The sequence below is a fragment of the Rhamphochromis longiceps genome, linkage group LG2 (assembly GCF_057381845.1).
Source record: "Rhamphochromis longiceps isolate RC_006_pf linkage group LG2, R_longiceps_female_GT1.1, whole genome shotgun sequence".
In the NCBI taxonomy this organism is placed as follows: domain Eukaryota; kingdom Metazoa; phylum Chordata; class Actinopteri; order Cichliformes; family Cichlidae; genus Rhamphochromis; species Rhamphochromis longiceps.
The window spans coordinates 10,801,323-10,821,252 of NC_140558.1; the positions used below are offsets into that span (position 1 = coordinate 10,801,323).

Below are 19,930 nucleotides of genomic sequence, written 5' to 3' on the forward strand. Positions count from 1 at the left end.
GCGCTTTGTATTATAAGGTAAAGACCCCAAATATCAAACGACCCACTTTGAGTAGCACTTGGCGACAGTGGGAAGTAAAAACTTCCTATTAACAGGAAGAAAACTCTAACAAAACCAGGCACAGGAGGGGCAGCGATCTGTTGGTACCGGATGGGGATGAGGGGGAAATGAAATGATCTCTCCAGCGAGTCTTGGGTCTGTCCCAGGGCCTCCTTCCCTAACTACTTCCGCTATCTCCTTTCAGCATGGAGAAGCAGCTCAGCTCAGCTCCTCACCTTGTCCTCTAAGGTGGTGCCCGGCACCATTTCAGAGGAAGCTCATTTTTAGGAAGCTAAAAATCCTTCATATCATCAGCAAAAACACCATTCGACCGGTGACCATCCACTTTTTCTACGCCTAGAGATTCTGTCTGTAGACGTTACGAATAGCATGGATGACAAAAGACGACTGTCAAAATCCAACTCCGACCCTTCGAAAAATTCCTGGAGATAAATCCAGATCAGCTCAAAGTTATTCCTTTCCAAGTCATTCCCATGCAAACCTGTCCAAAGCTTTTAGAGTAATCGTGCTCACAAACACTCAAACTGCAACAATCACTGAGGGACAGAGTCTCCAACAGGCCAGCAGCCAACAAGGCAAAGGGCCGAATTCAAAGGTTTGTTAAACTCTCAGTAAAAGCGCCTTTGAAGCCTTTGGTGTTAATGGGTTTAATGTCAATAGTTCATTTTTCTGTCTCCTGGTTGCTGTGATCTCTGAAAACCTGATAGAATAAGGGTAGAGAGTTCCTCCACTCTTGGATCTGGATCAGTTTGTGATATTTTATGGAGTTACATCTGAAACGTTTGCCCCTCTCACAGCAACACGTTCCTTGATCTGGACCTGGATGAACTCCAGAAGTTCATCAGTGATGGAAAGTGATGGTCTACGGACAGGTTACCTCTGACTTCAAATGACAGGGTAAATTAAACATACACTGATGAGCCACAACATTAAAACGGAGCCTGGTATCGAGTCCGTTTCTGAACACAGGCGTCCTGTGCGATCACGCACCAAGATGAGGCCTGAATCAGCCACGCTGAGTCTAATCTGATTTTCAAAGTGTGCAAAGACACTGCAGAGCAGGAGGGCATCGGTTTGGGATGTCTGAATCCCTGTCACACTTCAGTCGTTGGGGCGTTTGCACACTTTTCTCAGATATAACTTAAATAAAAGCACATTTTTGGAGTCATAAAACCCAAAGCCTGCAGACCTGCTGGTGTTTAATATCGCTGTGAAGCTGACATAAATGTGGATTTTAAAGCAAACAAACACCGAGACAAGCGGCTCGGTGAATTTGGCACCTGTTTCATCCCGAACGCCATCAAAAGCATCGTTTCCCCCACTAAACCAGCCCATTATCCCAATTACACACAATGATCTGCAGCGGCCCGTCCACGCAGCCGATCGCCACCCTCTCGTCTCTGCTCTGCCTCCACTCAGAAGGCTCGTTAGCATTATTATTTCAATTATGCTAATTGCGGCTGCATCCACTCGTCAGCGCCGCCCGTATCCGGCTGTTAGCACTTGGCACAAGGTGTAATAAAAACAGTATCGATGGCACACGGCTCGCTCGAACATGCCCGGAGTGTAAATCACACGCCAACAGGCAGAAAGGAGAAAAATAAATAAATAAACACACACACACAGACACAGAGAACAAACACGACGAGGCAAATGAGGGCCGCCGATCTGCACGTTTCCACTGCAAAGTCTGAAATTAAAGGTCAGCAGGAGTCGTGTTGAGCGCTGTGCAAACAATTACTGAGCAAGACAGCCGGTGCAGGGAGCAGTCAGTTCATATCCACGCTCACGGTGGCTGAGTTAAACCTCCGTCTTTCCTTCTCTGGGATTCAAGCACCGCCGAAACTCGCCTCTCATCCAAACTTCTGCAAATCTGCGCAACTTCCTTTCAAATTCAGTCGCCTCCTTTCATTTACAGGTAATTATGTTAAATACCGAACTGTCCTTATTAATCTTATATTTGACTCTAATGCAGAATTTATATAAAAGCTCGACCTGTGACCCAACTGACTAGTTTCATTTTAAAGCCACAGAGCTAAAGTTTGAGCTGCCACCATGAAGTTATAACTTTTCCACAGATGATATGGGAGATTCACAGACTCAGATACCTGCTAATCGCCCTTTTAGTACAGTAGCCTTACAGCAGCCATAGTATTGGTCAGATGCAGTAAGAGCCCGGTCCAGTTCAGGTGAAGCTAGCAGACAGCTAGCAGCTACAGCTACCTGTGTCACTATCCACCTGTCAGTCAAAGAGGCCATGCTCTTAATAACGCACATTTTAAGCCATCATACCATTTAAACAGGTGAGTTTAAATTCTCACTGTAGAGACCAGACAGTTTGTGTATCAGGCTGTAAACATGTTTATCTCCGCTGTAAAACTTTAACATGGGAGTCTGTGGGGACTGACTCACTGCTGGAGCCTCTGGTGGATGTTAGAGGAACTGCAGGTTTTGGCACTTGTGCCATTGATCATTTTTTTAGCTCCTCATAAACACAAGATTTGAAGATCAGGTAGGCAGGGCATCTGTGCCTGAGATGACCATATTAGAGATGGGATGTTTAGTCTGACCGCTCTATGACTTCTGAATCTGTCACCATGTAATCTGAACATCCACCCTGGAACTGGAGATTACGACATATATGTAAAGAAGGAAAAGCAGAATAAATCAACCTTAAAGTGAGCAGGAGACACAAACTGTGCTGCCACCATGAGGCACATTTACACCTGACATGCAGCCATCACACACACCCTGGCTGTAGGTGTGTGTGTCCTTCAGTAATTTTATATCTGCTTCTTTTTATTTTGCACATTTTGTACAGGTTTTCTTTCTCTTTACACACAATTTGTGTCCTTCTGTTTGTTTTGTCTTCATGAGTGTTTTGTGTATTTGTTTAAACATAGCTCTGGATGCAGGACCACCAGGCCCCTCAGAGCCACGCTTTCATGATCAGACCGGGTACTGCGAATCCTCCACAAGCTGGAAAATAAATCTCACACACACACACACACACACACACACACACACACACACACACACCATGACATTAATCAAACAGGAGATGGAGTGTGACCGCTGTTTGAGTCTTTAACCAGTGTGGCCTGCTGCCTCACACACTTACATATAAATACACACACACACATCACACAGGCCTAATGAGCCGTACAGCGCGCACGCACACATGCACACAGTCTGTCTGGCTGCCAGCATGTTAATCAAATAAACGGTGGATGTTTAAATCTGATTCAGTTGGAAACAAACTCACAGCAAACACACCCTGACAGGACACACACACACACACTGAACGGTAATCTCATCACAGCAGGAGTAGCAGTAACTTCTGTCAGCTCTGAATCCAAACTGCGACCCGGCTCCTACTTCCTGTTTAGCACATTAGCTGATCACAGGTAAAAACGCAGAGCAGCCGAGGCTGATGGGAACCCGAGGACGCGCTCATCAGTAACATGTAGAGGGGAGCTGTTACAGGTAGCATCGACAGCAGCTAGCTGAATCATCATTCAGGTAATCTCACTACACAAATCTACACTTATCACAGACACATCATTTTATCCTGATGAGCTCGTTTTCAATTCAAGGGTTCTGCTTTCACCAGGAGCACGGTCTGCTGTCAAACAGCAGGCAGGGACGCAAACACACACCCCCACACGCGCACGTGAAGTTTTAACAACGACGCGGCGTCGGCCTCCTCAAACGGGCAGGTGAGGTGCATCTTCAGAGGTGTGAGGTCAGAAAACAGATTGTTTGGTTACCTTCTTCTTTCAGCACGTTACTGTTGAACATACAGAAATCTCATCCTGTGCAGCCGCCCAGAATGAATGTAATTAGCAGAAACACACACACACACACACACACACACACACACACACACACGCAGCAGCTCCTCTCTAATTGCTGTGGATATTGAGTTCGGCTTGTTAAAATATGCACATATTGTTCCTGTGCACTGCTCTGTGTGTGTGCGCGTGTGTGTGTGTGCTGATTTATGCAGGTTGCACAATTACCCATGAATACATTTACCCAATCAGACGTGTGTGTTTTGTTTCTCTCACACACACGCAGACACACACACCTGTTCGGTTAGCTCTTATTAGCCGTGTAATATGAACTAATGAGTCGAGGCTGAAAAGCGGCGAGGAGATGGCCAGCAGGTCGTCCGAGCGCGAACGCACGTGTCCGTCTTCGTGTGGACAAAAATTCCGTTTGAAAGCATCAGAGCAAAGCGAGCTCTGCGCTGAGAGCATATCTTCAAACGCCGCCTCCCCTCCCGATCCTCAGGTTTAATTATTCTGAGTAAACACAGGTATGTATGGAAAGCAAACAGTGTCAAAACACTCAGATCAGTACGACACTTCAAATGATATATTGTGGACGTACAGTGACCACACAGTCCCGTGCATGTAGATATTAAATATTTTAACTTTAGATTTTATAACTAAGTTTACATTTCTCGTTTATCGGAGCAGCTATGTTACGTCTCAGCACCAAGAGGAAATTCATCGTTTCACACATCTGAAGCTGCGATTCATAAAACAGAAATCTGCAGACCTGCCAGCACTCCCATACTTCCTGTGTTTCTCCTGTATTTTAAAACCATCTCCGGGCCGCCTCCTGTTTTGCCGTTTATCCCAGAAAATTCCCATAATCTGCACGACTGAATAATTGGAATACATGCATGTGCAAGTTTTGTGTTGCTCTAATGTTACCTAAGTTGTTAGACTGTCTATAAAATGCAGTCTGCACACGCTAAATACAGTTTCAGCCCATCTGCTGGAGCAAAGCTCTGAAGGAGCACACGGAGTCAATGAGCTGCTGTCCTCGCTGTGGAGCGTCGCTGTGGAGCGTACGATGAGGGTAGAGCAAAGAGCGAGAATTTAACAACACACTAAAATAAATCACTGTGAGTTGAGCCACCCGTGCAACTCTGTGAGTTTGTGTAACTTTGACAAAGCTGGACAGATATTCATCGATCTCAGCTCCACCACCAAACTCCATGGTAAAAACCACCTATTTTACATCAATTGTGCAACTTGTTTTTTTATACTTTGCACAGAGTAATGATAATTTAAAAGTAATCAGATTACATGAACGTGTGCTCTATGCTGTATTCCTGGAGGAACTCCACCTACTCTTCCTCTCAGTTTAAGAATGATGACGCCGTGAGAAATGCACTGTGGGTGGTTTCTGGTGGAGCGACGGTCTGCTGTGGGTTCAACGGCGGTGGCGGGCGCCGTCAGGGAGGAAACGCCCGCTGACTGATTTCCATTTATGCACCTTAATAGTGTGTGTCATTCCTAATTAGGGCGACTGGCTCGGGGAAACGGTGGCTCGATGCTGGAATGGCTGCTCCTGTCATGCTGCAATTACCAACAAATTAGTCTTTAAGCTGAGGGGCTTCTGCACACACACTTCTGACCAAGTGTGTGTGTGTGTGAGAGGAGTACGCGTGCTAATTAGTGCATTCTGTGAGGTGTTCAATGTGTGAAAATGCATCTAAGTGTAAAAGCAGACGAGATTTCACGGACGTCAAAATCCGACCTGCAGCTGTTTGTTCTGCAGTTTCACCTTCGATTAGCACGAATAAAAAGAAAAAACACAAACAGGATTAAAATCACCAACCGGTCGACAACCAAATCATTAACATTTACCTTCCAACGTCAAACCAACACACACACACGCACTGAGAGTGTTACACGAAAAGTTAAACAGCTCTTTTTTTAAATGGAGTTTGGTGGATAAAAGCATCATCTGTTAATCCAGTTGGTGCTGCGCATTCAAGGTTAAGAATTTCTAAGTATTCCTGGTTGACCAAGGTAATCTGATTACCAGGAGCTCCTCTGTTTATCATTTTAAGGCAATTCACAAATGACAACAAAAGCATATTTGTGTGCATACAGTATGAAACAGGTTCTTTTAGAAGAGATTTGTTAAACAAACTGCTTAAAAACTTTGTCTGAACTTTGGTGTAATTATTCCAGTTTAATTCACGTATGTATGGAAAACTAACAGAAAGAAAAAACAGATAAACTTGAAATTTTGAACCCCGAAAGTAATCGATTTAAACAAAACTTTTCATGTTTGTCCTCACTGGTGCGTTCAGGGTTCCAGTTTTTAAATAAGAAAAATGCAAAACTGTTGATTTCCGAGTTATCAGACAATTTACATTTTGGCCGTTTGGATCTTTCAGAGAGTAAAACTTAATTTTATAACCTGGAAGTGCGCGGGTTCGTACAAAGCCGAGCACCAGTCGGGTTACGAGACCCGCTCGGCTCCAAATACAGTGAAGTATGAGATGTGCAGATATTTCATCATTTCAGGTTCTTTGGTCTGAAAATCAGAACTTTTAGGTCCACATGTAGATTTAACTGCTCTCTGGACCACGTCATGCGTGCTGCGTTCAGGTGCATTCCTCCAGTTCCTCTGGGGGAAAGAAACGGTTCATTTGCGCGGTGCCTTCGGGGCTCTGTAAATCTGAGCTTTTGTGGTCAAGAAGCCGCTTCCAAGAGTTCAGTTTGGCTTTGGGTTTATGAAGAGAGACGTCTTCTTGTGATGCTTTAATATTTTACCTCCCCTGCTGAGGATGGATGAGAGCTGAGCTAACACAGCTGCACGTTTCCTGAAGTCAGCTGTTTCCTCCCAAACACATCCTTTACCCTGTCACACACACACACAGGCCGAGCCCATTAGCGTGGTCACCTGCTCCTCTCGGGTTAATTGTTTGCAGCTTTTTTTCCTGTCTTTCTCGCCTCCCGTGATTAGCCGAGCTGCCCGTGGCGGCTGACATTCAGCAGAGTGTCGGCGTTTGTTTCTACCACTGCACTTCCAGGAGGACGGTGTGCTGGGCAGGATTTACAGACAGCGGCGGCTGTTTTTTAAGGTGTTCAGAGTTTAACTTAAGTGAGGAGAAGGAGGAGGAAATGCATTTTTCCTCGCCAGACTCAGAGAGTAAAGCCTTACAGAGAAAAAGGTGTGCGGGCGCAGGCCTCGGCTGACCTCTTCATCATCTGCGGCCACCGCTGAGAGTTACGACTCTGATAAAAGAGTCTCTCAGCGCGAGAATCCATCACTGCCAGACGCCACAGCCCGTCTCCGAGTACCAATCCGCCCACCACGGGGGACCGCCGAGCAGAACGCCAAACGCTCCATGATTGAACTGATGACGGATGACGCCAAAGAGGGAAATCCCCATGTCGACGTTTATTCACCCGCCACCCGCCTCCCCCTCCACTCGCCCTGATCACCCCAGAGGACGAAGACGGGGCGTGGAGGACCGGATCGCTCACTCTGCTCGCTCCTTTTTCTTCCCGTTTCCTCCTCTCAGGGAGGGTCGAGGGAAATCTGTTCACCTGAAGCTCCAACACACACACATTATAAACACACACCTGCCAACAGCGTGAGAAAAATCTCCCCCTCATCGTTACAGCTTCTACAGAGTTTCTAGAAATGACCGTTTAAAAGTCGTCGCTCATTAGAAACTTCCCAAAGTTTGTTTAAGAAACAGCGGATCTGACAAATAACTGAGGTTAAGGTTTGGACGAGACTCAAAGACCTGGGTCGAGTTTTTCAGTCTTTCCTGTGATAACCGTCCCACCACACTGTGAAATCATAACATTAAAAAAAAATCATCGTAGCATAACGATGATTTTTTTTGCACATTCTTCCTTGTTATTTATTGTCAGGTACGCTCAAACCTAAACTTATGAGTCGCCCTTGATGGAAACCTCCTTAAAAAATGGTTTTCCTCCAAGACTTAAAGTTTAAAGCTCAGATGTGTTGAACTGTGACGGTGATCCTGCATCAGACGCAGACGGAATAAGACTGAAACAACACGGGGTTCAGTCTGTGGGAGGTTTACTACAGACAGTACACATCCCAAAAACACTTCTACACTTTATAAAAATCAGTGTCTGGTGCTAAAATAAGCCTGAAATATGCAGATTTGTTTGCTTTAAAAGCAGAAAATATGAATTTCCTGGTGTACCTGAACGTAAATCAGCCCTGTGATAAATCAGACCTGTCCGGAGCGTGCCCCATCTTTGGGACAATCTCCTGAGCTGGATGATGGAGCACGAAAGTGGATGGTTAGAAATGACGGACTGCTGTGAGACTGTGGTCAGGAGTTCATCTGTGAACACTTCTGTCATATACACACACACACACACACACACACACACACACACACACACACACACACACACACACACACACACACACACACACACACTCACTCACACACTCACTGTTTCATCACCTGCTCACCAGGCGTGTTTCTAAGATGATGGCAAAGGAGGTCTGATTAGAAGTAAATATAGTGTGAAAACAGGAAGGCGTCTATTCTGAAACACGATAAAATCTCTCCAGATGAGCCCATACAACAGTCGGGCTCTTCTTCACTGTTTGTTCCTCCTCCTCTTCAGCAGGAGGCCAGCTCCCTCCCTCCCTCCCTCCCTCCCTCCCTGCTCCCGCTCGTACAGCAGGAGCCAAACATCATGTGAACGTGTGCTTCCTTCCTCTAAAAAGGTGTAAAAGCTGGAAACAGAATTTCAAAATAAAAGCATGAACTCCTGTCTCCTGCATGAACAGCTCGTGACCTTCCCTTGTGGCTGCCGCAGATCAGCAGGTATTGATTAGACATCTAAATACACAAATACACTGCAGGATGAAACGTGTGATTGCTTTCTGCCTTTTAATCAATAGAGAGCACCGTAAACCTTTTTTTCTAATGCACGGCATCAAACACCTTACAGCTGTTCAGTGATCAGATCAGGAGCTGATCGACTCACTGATTCAGATTTGCAGCTCCACACTTTCAAAACTCTCGGCGCTTCTAAACGTCTTCTTACAAAAACAACAAAACACTGCAGACTACCTCGAACGAAGAGCTTTTTTAGTTTCCAGTCATGTGAAAGTTTCTCTCACTGATCTGAGAACAATAACATTTTAGGATTTATGCTGAAAGCAAAAGAAGAAAAAGATTAAACATCAGAACGCATCCCCTAAACCTTTCAAACTGAAGTTGAGATCGTGTCACTGAAAGGTTAAATCAATCAGCCCGGTAAGCAGGACGTTTGAAAAGTTAGAGATCAGCTGTTGAATCAGAGAAAGACCTGATTTCAGCCCGATCAGGTCCCAATAAGCGATCAATAACAGGACTGCATGTGGACGCAGTGACATCATGTGTCTGTGCTTCACGCGTCCAATCACATCCCTGCACGATAAGCCTGACCACATCAGCTCACAGGACGCATCCTCACATAAAGAAAACTTTGGGCTGGCTTCAAAATAAAACATGAATTCGGAGCTTTATTCTGAAGCTCTGGCATGATGGTTGATATTATTCTTATTATATTATTTTCCATCGTTAAAAATCTCCAAACATTTTGGACGTTCAGTAGCGAGAAAATAAAATCTGTCTGCCGCGTTTCAGTTTTTTAAAAATCAAACCAGAGGAACGCGGATGCTCGCTGGTCACACTTGTGCGTTTGTGATAGAAAAAACACTTTTTATGAGTTTACAGCGTTAAAGTTGCCTCATTTTAAAGAACTAATGAAAGCAAATGTAATCTAATTACACTGTTTGTAACCCTCACTGCATGCGATCCATACACTTTGTGTTTTTCGTGCTTTGCTTTCAGTGAATTTAAACTAAAACGGTGTTCACTGAACTTCTAATGGAACAGCTCATCGATAAAGTTTTTGTGTTTTCTTGTGTGAAACAAAGTTTATTCTCTTTGTCTCGTCGGTGCTGCCGCCATGATGACATGCGCCTCTAACTCACTGCATTCTTGGGTTTTTGGGAAACAGCGCTGGTGTATTTTTATCTACAAAACGATGCTGGGTAAACTTCCAGCTGACCTCTGACCCCTCTCAGATCACTTCCAGCTAAGCTGCATCACTTCAGCTGAATATTTCAGAGAAAGCTCCAAACATGAGTTTATCGTGCTGTTTGTAAGTTTGCATTGTGAGGCGGTGGGACTGCAAGGTTTTGTTGTGTATTTAATCACCTCCTTTGCAGATTTTTCACCCCGCCTTCTACACACAAGCTTATTTTCATGCCTGCATTTTTTTCTTCTGTCTTTAAACCTGACTTTTTATTTTATTTCTGCAGAACTTTGAATATTTTTATCTGCTTGAACAAAGGTGAGATTAGAACAGTAGTTTGATAAATGCCTCACATTGTAACTCTCATCATTACATAAACGACTGGCTGCTGTGTAAAGGGTTAACTGCTTTACATATAATAACACCGTCTTGTCCTTATGGATGAAAACATGTCTGTTTAATGCACACGTGTCCAGGTTTCAGTCTGGGAAAATTAAAACATCTCATTCGTGAGTCGAGCAGCTCATTTCTGCGTGTCACACTTTTTCCACAGGAGGTTTAAACCCACAGAAACCTCAGTGAGATTTCAGCGTGTGTGGATGCACAGCAGAGGAAACGAGGAGTTAAAGAAATAAATAAATAGACTCGGTCTGAGATATACAGCTAAGCTGAACCACTTCTCTTTTCTATCCAGTAAAGACGACGTTCTTTCTTCCAGTCGAACGTAAGCTGCTTGTTTTCTATTTGACCTTTATGAATAACGTTCACATCAACATAAATACAACATAAACACGAGTTACTGAGAGTCCACAGAGTGAAACTGATGTAAACTTGACGTCCAGCAGTCTATTTAAGTCCAGTTTTTAACTTTAAACCAGCTCCAGATACACTCACATTTAAATGCAGCGAGTCGTCTTTGATTTACTTTACAAATAATCACGTTAAACGGCTCCTCGCCGGGTTCGTTCCCTCTGAGGTGCTGCTGTTGAACCTTAACACGAGGTACTTATTTGTCCCCTTGAGGTTTGTACTTAACGGAGATCAGCTTTGAACCTGTGCTGATGATTTAGTTTCCTAATGTAAAAGCAGAAAAAAGGCTTCATCCCCCTCACATCTGCACGTCTTTGCACTAATAAAAAAACCCAACGTCTGCAGCGCCATCGAGCAACTTTGCTTTTATTAAAACAACACACATGAAAACACAAGTCGACCCGAAGCGCTTTCTGCTCTCTCTTTTTGAATACACAAAAATATAAATGTGCCGAGAAACCGTTGAAACGCGAGCGTAAAATTAAAGTTTGACCTCATTTGTTTTCAGCTGAACTCGCACTGCATCACTCTGCTGTTACTGCTGGGATCACACACGTCTCCTTTTGCCTCAAATGAAAGTTCACGTGCAGCCACTGTGGCTCTGATAACGAGCCTGGAGGCCGTGCAGGTGAAACCTTCACTGGTGTGTTTTCATGTTTTTCTTCACATTAGAACTTCATCTGCTGCGCATTATTATTTCACCAACACTCATCGTCCTTCTGACATTTCTTCGTGATCTGTTTTTTCTTTTTTTTGTCTGATAACCCTCCTTTCAGTGATTTATGATTATCATAAATGTCTAAATATAATTTAAAGCTTTTTATCGGCGTTGGAAGTTTCCCTAGGAACGCTCAGAAAACAATTTCTGACCCAAAATTTAACAAACTCCGTGTGAGATTTCACAGAAATCTGAGGGCTTTGAGACGGACGAGTGTTTTTGACGTATTTACACCCCAAACCTGCTGTTTGTTTCTTCAGGTTTGACATCTGACACGCGATGATCAAATAAAGAATCAGATTTTATAGATGTAATCGTTACGATAAAGGTCTAAATCTAAATGCATAAAATGTTTGCTCAGGAGAATATTCGTCGTTGAAGGTTAGACGATGCTGAGAGGACTGTGTTTGACATTTACAGTCAGGTTTGGACTGTTTTAATGATTTTAACGCAGACGTGCAGTTTAGCTCGTCTGCGTTTGTGTTTTTTATCCATGTCTTATACAGAAACCTCTCTCGATGTGATCAGATTATCACGTGTGGATAAAAATCCTCCCGTCAAGCGTCTAAAGCTGATTTCTGTCGGGAGTAAAGATGCAGCTGTTTGAGCTTTGACTGGCTCCTCGTGTTTAAGTCTTGGTGTGGTCGTGTGTCTCTGAGCTTCAGCGGCGCTGTTTCCTGTCACGTTAGAAAACATCTCAGACCCGCTAAGCTCAGCCACATTTCTTTCCCGTGTCCTTTGAGCACGTGCAGCTTTAGCTACGCTTGCACGGGTGATGGACAATTAGTGAGGTTTTTATTGGGGAAAATTACCCTCAGATCATCATTTTTTATTGTTTTATTGCTGACTGCTTTCCACTGTGAGAGGCTGAAGGAGCTGGAGTGCCTGCCATCACTCGTCCTGTTCCTGACATTTAAAAATCCCTCAAACTGCAGTGAATTTAACCTCCCTCATCAGAATTAAACAAACCCTCGTTCATGTTAGATTATCTGAATCATCTCAGGTGTGACGTGCTTTATTCCGCTCTGCCTCTTCTTTCTGAAACTCGACTCTTTGTCCATCTGTCTGCGCTGCACACACAGCATCTCCTGCACATCTGTCCGTCCTGGAAGAGGATCCCTCTGAGGTTTCTCCCTCTTTTCTTTCCTCCTCATCGTTCCGGCTTTTGTCACTTTCAAGCTTTTGCTGAATGACGTTTAAATATTATCCACAAAAAGAAAGCAGTGATTAACGTGTGCACAATAAGTGTGGGAACTTTCCCACGCTGTACACATCTGAGTCCATTTGCTTCCACTTCTAAATGCTGCTTTAAGATTACAAATGTGCAGCTTCAGTCATTCCAGATTTTCTTTAAAGCAGCAGAAACAGTCTGCGACCTCTCCTCTGTGTGATTGAGAGTTTCTACATTTAAAGCCGAGACAATGGCAGTAAAAGCTTAAACTGATCAGCTGGCGGGATGTTTAGAAAGTTAAAGGACGTGAGCAGAGAGAAGCAACTCGGTGTAATGAGCTCAGATCCACCTGCTCGGGAAACGGCGAGGCTACAAAAACACTGAATCCAGTTATTAAAGCAACGTGCGGATGAAGGACGGACGCTCGGGATCAGCGTTAATGTGCAGGAGAGTTTAAGTATCCGTGAGGAGCGTTTGCCTCAAAGTCCTCAGAGTGTAAAATTCAAAACACAAAGAGTTGCTCTTTGTTTAAATTCAGCCAGAAACAGGAATAAAATTCAGCTTTTCTCCAGCAATATTGATTTTATTTTAAAAATCTGCAGTTTGGAGTTTTGTGTGCAGCAATACTTCTTTTTTTTAATCTGATGTCTCTGGATGCATTAAGTGCAGAGATCTCCCTCCTCTGCAGCTTAGGGCAAATTATTTTATTTTATACATATTTTTTTATCTGTATTTTGGTCTGAAAAAAATCTGTCATAAATATCTGCTTAGCTCTTCACTTTGTGCAAAATTAGGTATGCAAAATGTATTTATTGTGCAGGTTTCACACACTTTAGTCTTCAGATCTCATTCTTCCTTATTTTAAAGCTAAAAATGGTATTTTATTAATAAATCTAAAATTAAACTGAAGATTTTGGATTTATAAACTACAAATATGCTTCAGCCCATGTGTTTATGTTTTTACTGACGCGTTTTGATGAGCTGAGAAAATAATGTTAGTGATTATGTGTGCAGGTGAGGAGCTCGGACGGATTTAAACCACAGAACAAATTCAGGAGGAGATGTTTTAAAGTTTACAGGGAGTCAGAGGCCATCCCACGCCGTGGACGGATGCGGTTTCTGTGGAGCTTCTTCAGACTGCTGATGGATTTTTTTTCCTCTCTTCGTGTTCAGGTGATTTAAACCTGAAGCAGAAAAGCGCGCATTGATTTATCTGAGTGAGGCGGTCAGATTTCAGCCGGAGATGCTTTAAGCAGTTTAAACTCTCAGATTCTGCGTCGCGTTTTAATCAGTAGAAAAAAAATAAAAATGTGGAGTTTCTAGTGAAAAAATCTAAATGTAAAAACTGTCAGTATAAAAAATGTAAGAGCGAGATTTTAATTAAAAGCTGAATGAGTGTTTTTGTTGTTAAATTAAAGCTGCAGTTTGAAATTAATTTAACCTGAAAATAAAAAATAGTAAAAACACAAAAATCGTTTCAAAGTGATTTTAAATGAAGACTTTCTGCTTTCGGCTTCCTTTAACCTGTGACCCACTTTCACGCGGGGTTATTTTCCTTCACGCGGGGTTAACTTTCTGTAATTCGGGATTATTAATAAATTAATTCTGGGTTTTAATGGTTTGCTGTGATCGTGAGAATTATTCTCTGAGCTGTTCTCAGGGCAGCGGCTTCGAGCCTCCTCGCGCTCTGTGTGCGCACCGTGTCTTCTGGTCCGCGGGGTGGGAGCCGTGGACGGTATTTCACGCTGAGGTTTGTGGAGCGCAGGCGGCGGGCAGCCGCTGGAGCCGACCCCGGCAGAGAGGAGCTGCGCCCGGGCGCTTAGCGCCTCGCGCTCCCACAGGTTTGATTATTTTGGAGGCTTCCGCCTTTGATCATTTTTATTCTCCGAGCCTCTCGGACTCACTCTGAACCTCACACTGAACCTCAAAGTCAAACTTTACAAACCGGATTTTTATCGTTCTGAAGCTTTAGAGGAGCGGAGCGCGTGGGAATCGTCCTCGCGCTGGTTTAACTTTGCCTTTTTCTTTTTGCCCCCCGCGCGCGACACTTTTCAGATCCTGCAAGATGCAAACTGCCACCTTCACCTGGACTGTCACGCTCACTCACTCACTGGCACACTCACGAAAAGTCGCCCGCGTGCTTTTGTGGGATTTTTACCTCTGTGCCGCTGTGTTGGCGTCCAAAATCCCCGCGCCCTGCATCCACGAGCGGACCGGGGTCATGCCGGTGGGGAGCGGCTCCTCCTTCATGGTTAGGGCCCCCCGGGGGAGGCTGTCCTGGATGGAGAACATCAAAGTGTCCTTCTGGGAGCTTTGTCTTCACCAGAAACACGAAAGAAGAAGAAGAAGAATAATCCTCCCTGTACCAGCCACTCAAAAAGCCAAAGGACCAACCTGGATTAAGGTGGAGAAAAGAGGAGGAAGGAGGGGAGGAGGAGGGGTGGGGTGGGGGGGGCACACGAGCGAGCGAGCTTCCCCAAAGTACCGGGTCCTGATCCAGAGAAGAGCCCCGGATCCCTGTGGGTGTCTCCGGGGTTGTTTTAGATCCCAGCCCCGGCTCGCAGCAGTCCGGGCTTTAAAGCTGCGCCCGTGTGAAGTTAAAGGCGGTCGGAGAGAGGAGCGGAGAGCGGGGAGAGCATCTCAGAGGAGGCGGCGGAGAATCAGCCTGACGCCGCGAGAACGGAGCGGCAGAGCCGGGATCAGAGGGAGGCGAGCAGCCGCGGATTGTGGAAAAATGAAAAGTGGGATAAAAAAACAGGCGAGCGCTTCAAAAAGGAGTAAAATGAAATGATTAGCAAACAAGAGGGAGGGCCGGGCCGAGGAAGGCTGCTGCTCCCGGGGGAGCAGGGGGATTGGGCAGCGAGGAATCTCATCCCCTCCCTCCCCGGCTCTTTATGGCTCCTCCGTCCCGGCGGAGAGCTCCTTCTCCCGGGGTCCGGGGCTCCGGAGCTCCCGGGGGACCGACGCGAAGCTGGGGGGGCGGGGCAGACACCAAATATGGGCCGCTCGTTTGAATACTGGTCGCGCCTCTGGCTGCTCATTGGCTGAAAGCTCGCGTTGCGTCATTGTTTTGCAAACCGCGCGCCAAATAAGGGTTTCCGCGTGTTGGGCCGCGCGCGCTGTGAAAAATGAAGTTTGAAGAAGTAAAAGAATCAAAGCAACACCAGCGCGAGACCAGAGCGGGCCACGCAGGTACACCGGTACCTGACACTCGTCTCACACTTGCTGCCGTCACTTCCGGCCCTCGCACCCTCGCTTCATCCGAACCTTCCGGGCCCGCGCGCGCTCCGCGTTTCACCCCGAACCTGATAACAAGCCGCCAACCCGCGGGATTAACGGGCCCCACGCGGAGTAATCTCCTCTGTCATCCCGCGTGCAGCCTCACCGACACGGCGGCACGCAAATACCACAACAGAGTGCGCTTTTTACGCACGGACATATGGCGCTCAAAAACACACACGCACTCTTTCTCTCTTTCTCTCTCTCTCTTTCTTTCTATCTCTCACACACACACATACACACTCTTTCTCTCTCTTTCTCTTTCTCTCTCACACACACATACACACACACCCGGAGGGAAACCGCTAATAAGCTGTTTTATTTCACACCGCTTTAAAATGTGTGTTTGATTTCAAAGTCAAAGCGAGAAGCACCTCCAAGACCTGTCACGCCTCCTCCGGCGACAGTGATAATAATAATGATAATAATAACAGTGATAATAATGATAACGGTACCGTAATAACCGTTTTCAGCTCGTCTCTCGCTGTTTTGCCTGATCTGACGTCTGCAGCAGTCATCTCTGTTGGTTTTCGTGGCAGGAGCAGAATTCCTCTAATTAAGCAAAAACTCCAGAGCAGCGCTGATTAAATATTTATCCTCCTTTAGCCCGCTGCCTCCCTCCAGGGAAACAGAAACGTCTGGAAAGCCTGGAAAAATACTTCTGTGTAGGGAGAGAAAAAGTCAATGAGACGCTGCAAACATGTTGGCGATGAAGAGGAGGGTGATGAAGACGGGCCGGATTAGAAACCAGACGGCAACAGACTCGCGAAAATATTCATTATAAAAATTATTTTACAGCTTTAATATGTAGCCTGTAATTATGTGCCTTACGTGGTGACCTTATGTTAAATAAAATTTCAGGTTTATTAATGAAATTGGCGCTATAATAAATGTAATTTATTTTTTTCCACCCTGAGAATCATTTTTACAGGTTGTGGGGGATGAAAGCTGTTTTTTAATTTTCAGTATTAATTTCATTTAATGTAAATTTGTTTTATTTTGATGGTGCTTTTGATTCTTTAATATTACTTGAAGGTAATGAAGCCTGCTGCCAAATAAAACAGCCCCTCAAATCTGAAGTCTTTTCAAGGAATCCTTGAAATCCTTAAATATGATGCTGAAACCCCCACGACCCTTAGGAAACCTTTAAAAGTCAACTGACATCCCTTAAAATCCAAACAAGGATCTAAAACTGCACCAGGAGCTGCTTCAGGTGCACCTCGCCCACCTGTAGTTGCAGCATATGCTAAAGAAACCTTCCTGGAAAACCTGAAACATTCCAGGGACTCATAAAGGCCGATTAACTACAGATCAAGAACCGCCAGCCTCTAAGAAAAAGCACCAGACGACAAGGACCTCCCTTAAATACTCCTGTAGTTAAACTCCTCTCTCCCACACAGAAATCCCCAAATCTTTAAAAATCACCTAAATGTCCCTCGTAGAACTGCCTGAAAAAAATCCAGTGAGCTGACCCTGAATTCCAGCATATCCTGGAATATGAAAACAAAATTTCTCAATATCTTCTATAATTATTTTTTTAAACACAATGAAAACTCTTCAAAGCCCTCACATCTGATAAACTGTCATCTACACCACCTGAGAAACTTTAATAACCACCCAAACATCCTCAAACCATCACAATTGTCAAAACACTCCAATAAACTGCTTCACGTGAACCTGGACCTGCCTGGAATTTCAGAACATCTTCAAGAAAACATCCTGGAAAACGCACGTGGTAGAATTTCTTCCAACTTCATCTAACAACTCCAAGAGCACCAATGGAAGGAGGTCATTACCTCCTTCCATTGGTGTCTTCTCAGAAGCAGGACTGTTTGCTGGAACCTTTGAAAATGACCTGAACTTTAATTATAACAATCTTCATTAGAAAAACCTGACGGCTCTGGAATCCAGCCTGCACGTCAGGCAGCTCATTGAACCTCCCTTTAGATGCACCTTGCTTATTCCCACACCCTCCCAGGAACTTCTCCAAATGCCCTGGCACTCACTTAAAAACACCCGAGGCCTCCACCATGGACCCCCTGGAACTGCTTCCAAGTAACCGTGGAACTCCAGAGTCCCTCATCGAGTACCCTTCATCTGTCTTCAAACCATCCTGGAGCTGGCTTAAGAGCCGCTGCCAGGCCTGTTCTCCGAGGCAGACCTACGAGAACAATGATTGGACGAGCGGGATGCGACCACACGAGCACTAAACGCACATTTAGACATACGCTGCACAGACACATGCGCATTTAAATCTCCTTTTAACCTTTAAGACGGATCTCCAACATTCAAAGATAAACACACCTTTACCTGCGTTTTATTTTTTCACTTTAATGACTTTATTAATTCTTCATAATAAACAGGATAATCTGTCGTGCATGAAACACAGATGTTGCTTTGTTCTGTAACACTGCTGCTAAAAACATAAATTCACAAGTGACTTCAAGCAGCAGCTGCAGTCAGGAGGGCTCAGTCTACAGACACAGGGCGCCACACAGTGGGCAAAGACCAGTACTGCGAGCCTGATCAGCACGCTGCGGCTCATCAGAAATAATCGTCGGTATCAGTGATGTGTCCAGCCGTGAGGAAAAATCAAACTATTCCGAGCAGTGAGATTAAAGTTTGAAACTGAAGCCACCGTAACCTGAGTGTACTTTATCTACCAGAGTGAAAGAAACAGACATTTAGAATTACAAGTCTTTGATATGAACGGCACGTTTAGTCACCCACTGATTGCAGAGATCTTCTCTCTGACCGGACTGAAAACAGAATAACAACATGAGCGTAAATCCTGACTCAGGCCCCGTTTCCCTGACTCTTTTAGGCCCCTGAAACATATTTGGGGAAATCCTGGAACTGGAGAAATTTGGCATAAAACACAACATTGTCCTTCTTTTAGTCATGATGAGTCAAAGCACATGTTAGTAGGTCACTGCGTTGTTCTGTTCTCCTGTTTAACAGATATCAAATCATAAATGTTCAGTTTAAAATGTTAAAAAAGGCTCAAACATCCTAAAAAAAATGCGATTATCACATTTATTTATATCCAATTGTTTCATTTTTTTTCTCTGCTGATTTGATTTCATTCTCTCAGCCACAGAAAATTTATGTTTAAATTCTTTCACAGCTCTGCCCCCACAGTGCCGGTGCCCACCCCGGGCAAATTAGGTAGAATGAATGAGATTTCCGTACCGGATCAGTCGGGGCATGAGTTAACAACGGCCGCCACTGGTGCTGCTGACCAGCAGGGCACCGGCGGAAGACAGAAGAGGAGGAGAAGGAGGAGGCAGAGAGAGAGAAGGAAAGGCTGGAGCGTGGAGGTGAGAGCAGGGACTCTAAATGTAGGAACTATGGCTGGCAAAGGGAAAGCCGATAGGAAAGAATGATGACGATGGAGCGAGCAGGAGGAAGAAAGGAAGAGCACAGAGGAGGTTCATGGATGTAGTGAAGGAGGACGTGCAGAGGGTTGGTGTGACCGCAGAGGAGGCTGGGATAGGAGGAGATGGTGATCCCTGAAGGGGACCGAACCCAGGAAGAAGTGTTTACTAAGTTCTCTCATTACAAGAGAATGTTTCTATACAACTTTCCACCTTAAATCCACTTCAGCTTCATCATTTCAGCTCACTGTTTGGTGCTGTGGTGACGTTTCGGCTGTGAGTGCATCAGAATAAACTGCTGCGTGTGTCTTTGGACAGAATAAAATAAATCAGACTTTAATGTTGAAAACATGACACACACTGAGGACTTTTATCCAAACTCGCTGTCTGCCTGCTGATGTTTAACATCAGGATGTTACAGTAAGTTTGACTGGTTAGTCTGAGTGAGCCGCTGAGCTTTCGTTACTGCAGCACTTACTTTTCTCAAACTTCTGATTATTCATTCATTTTCTCTCTGACCAAGTTAAAAACTGACCCACAGTCAGTGTGTGCGTGAAATTCAGGGTTCAAACATTCACAATCATGTTGAGTGGGTAAATAAGCCAACCAGTGTTACACATTAAGGTGGATTTACATTAAAGACCCATTGGATCATTTCCATCTCCATAATTTTCCG

General features: G+C 44.8%; 1 protein-coding gene across 3 annotated transcripts in view; it reads right to left on the reverse strand.

Moving 5' to 3' along the window:
* Positions 1-19,930, reverse strand: part of LOC146677006 (transcription factor COE3) — a 146,889-nt gene that overhangs the window by 124,059 nt on the left and 2,900 nt on the right. For 2 of the 3 annotated variants that reach the window (XM_085417576.1, XM_085417586.1), the window contains exon 1: positions 14,757-17,709. In XM_085417576.1, the coding sequence (XP_085273702.1) occupies positions 14,757-14,890 (134 nt within the window). In that variant the 5' untranslated portion in view covers positions 14,891-17,709. Of the gene's footprint in view, positions 1-14,756; positions 17,710-19,930 lie in introns of those variants that run through there. The other variant, XM_085417568.1, reaches the window with a different exon arrangement.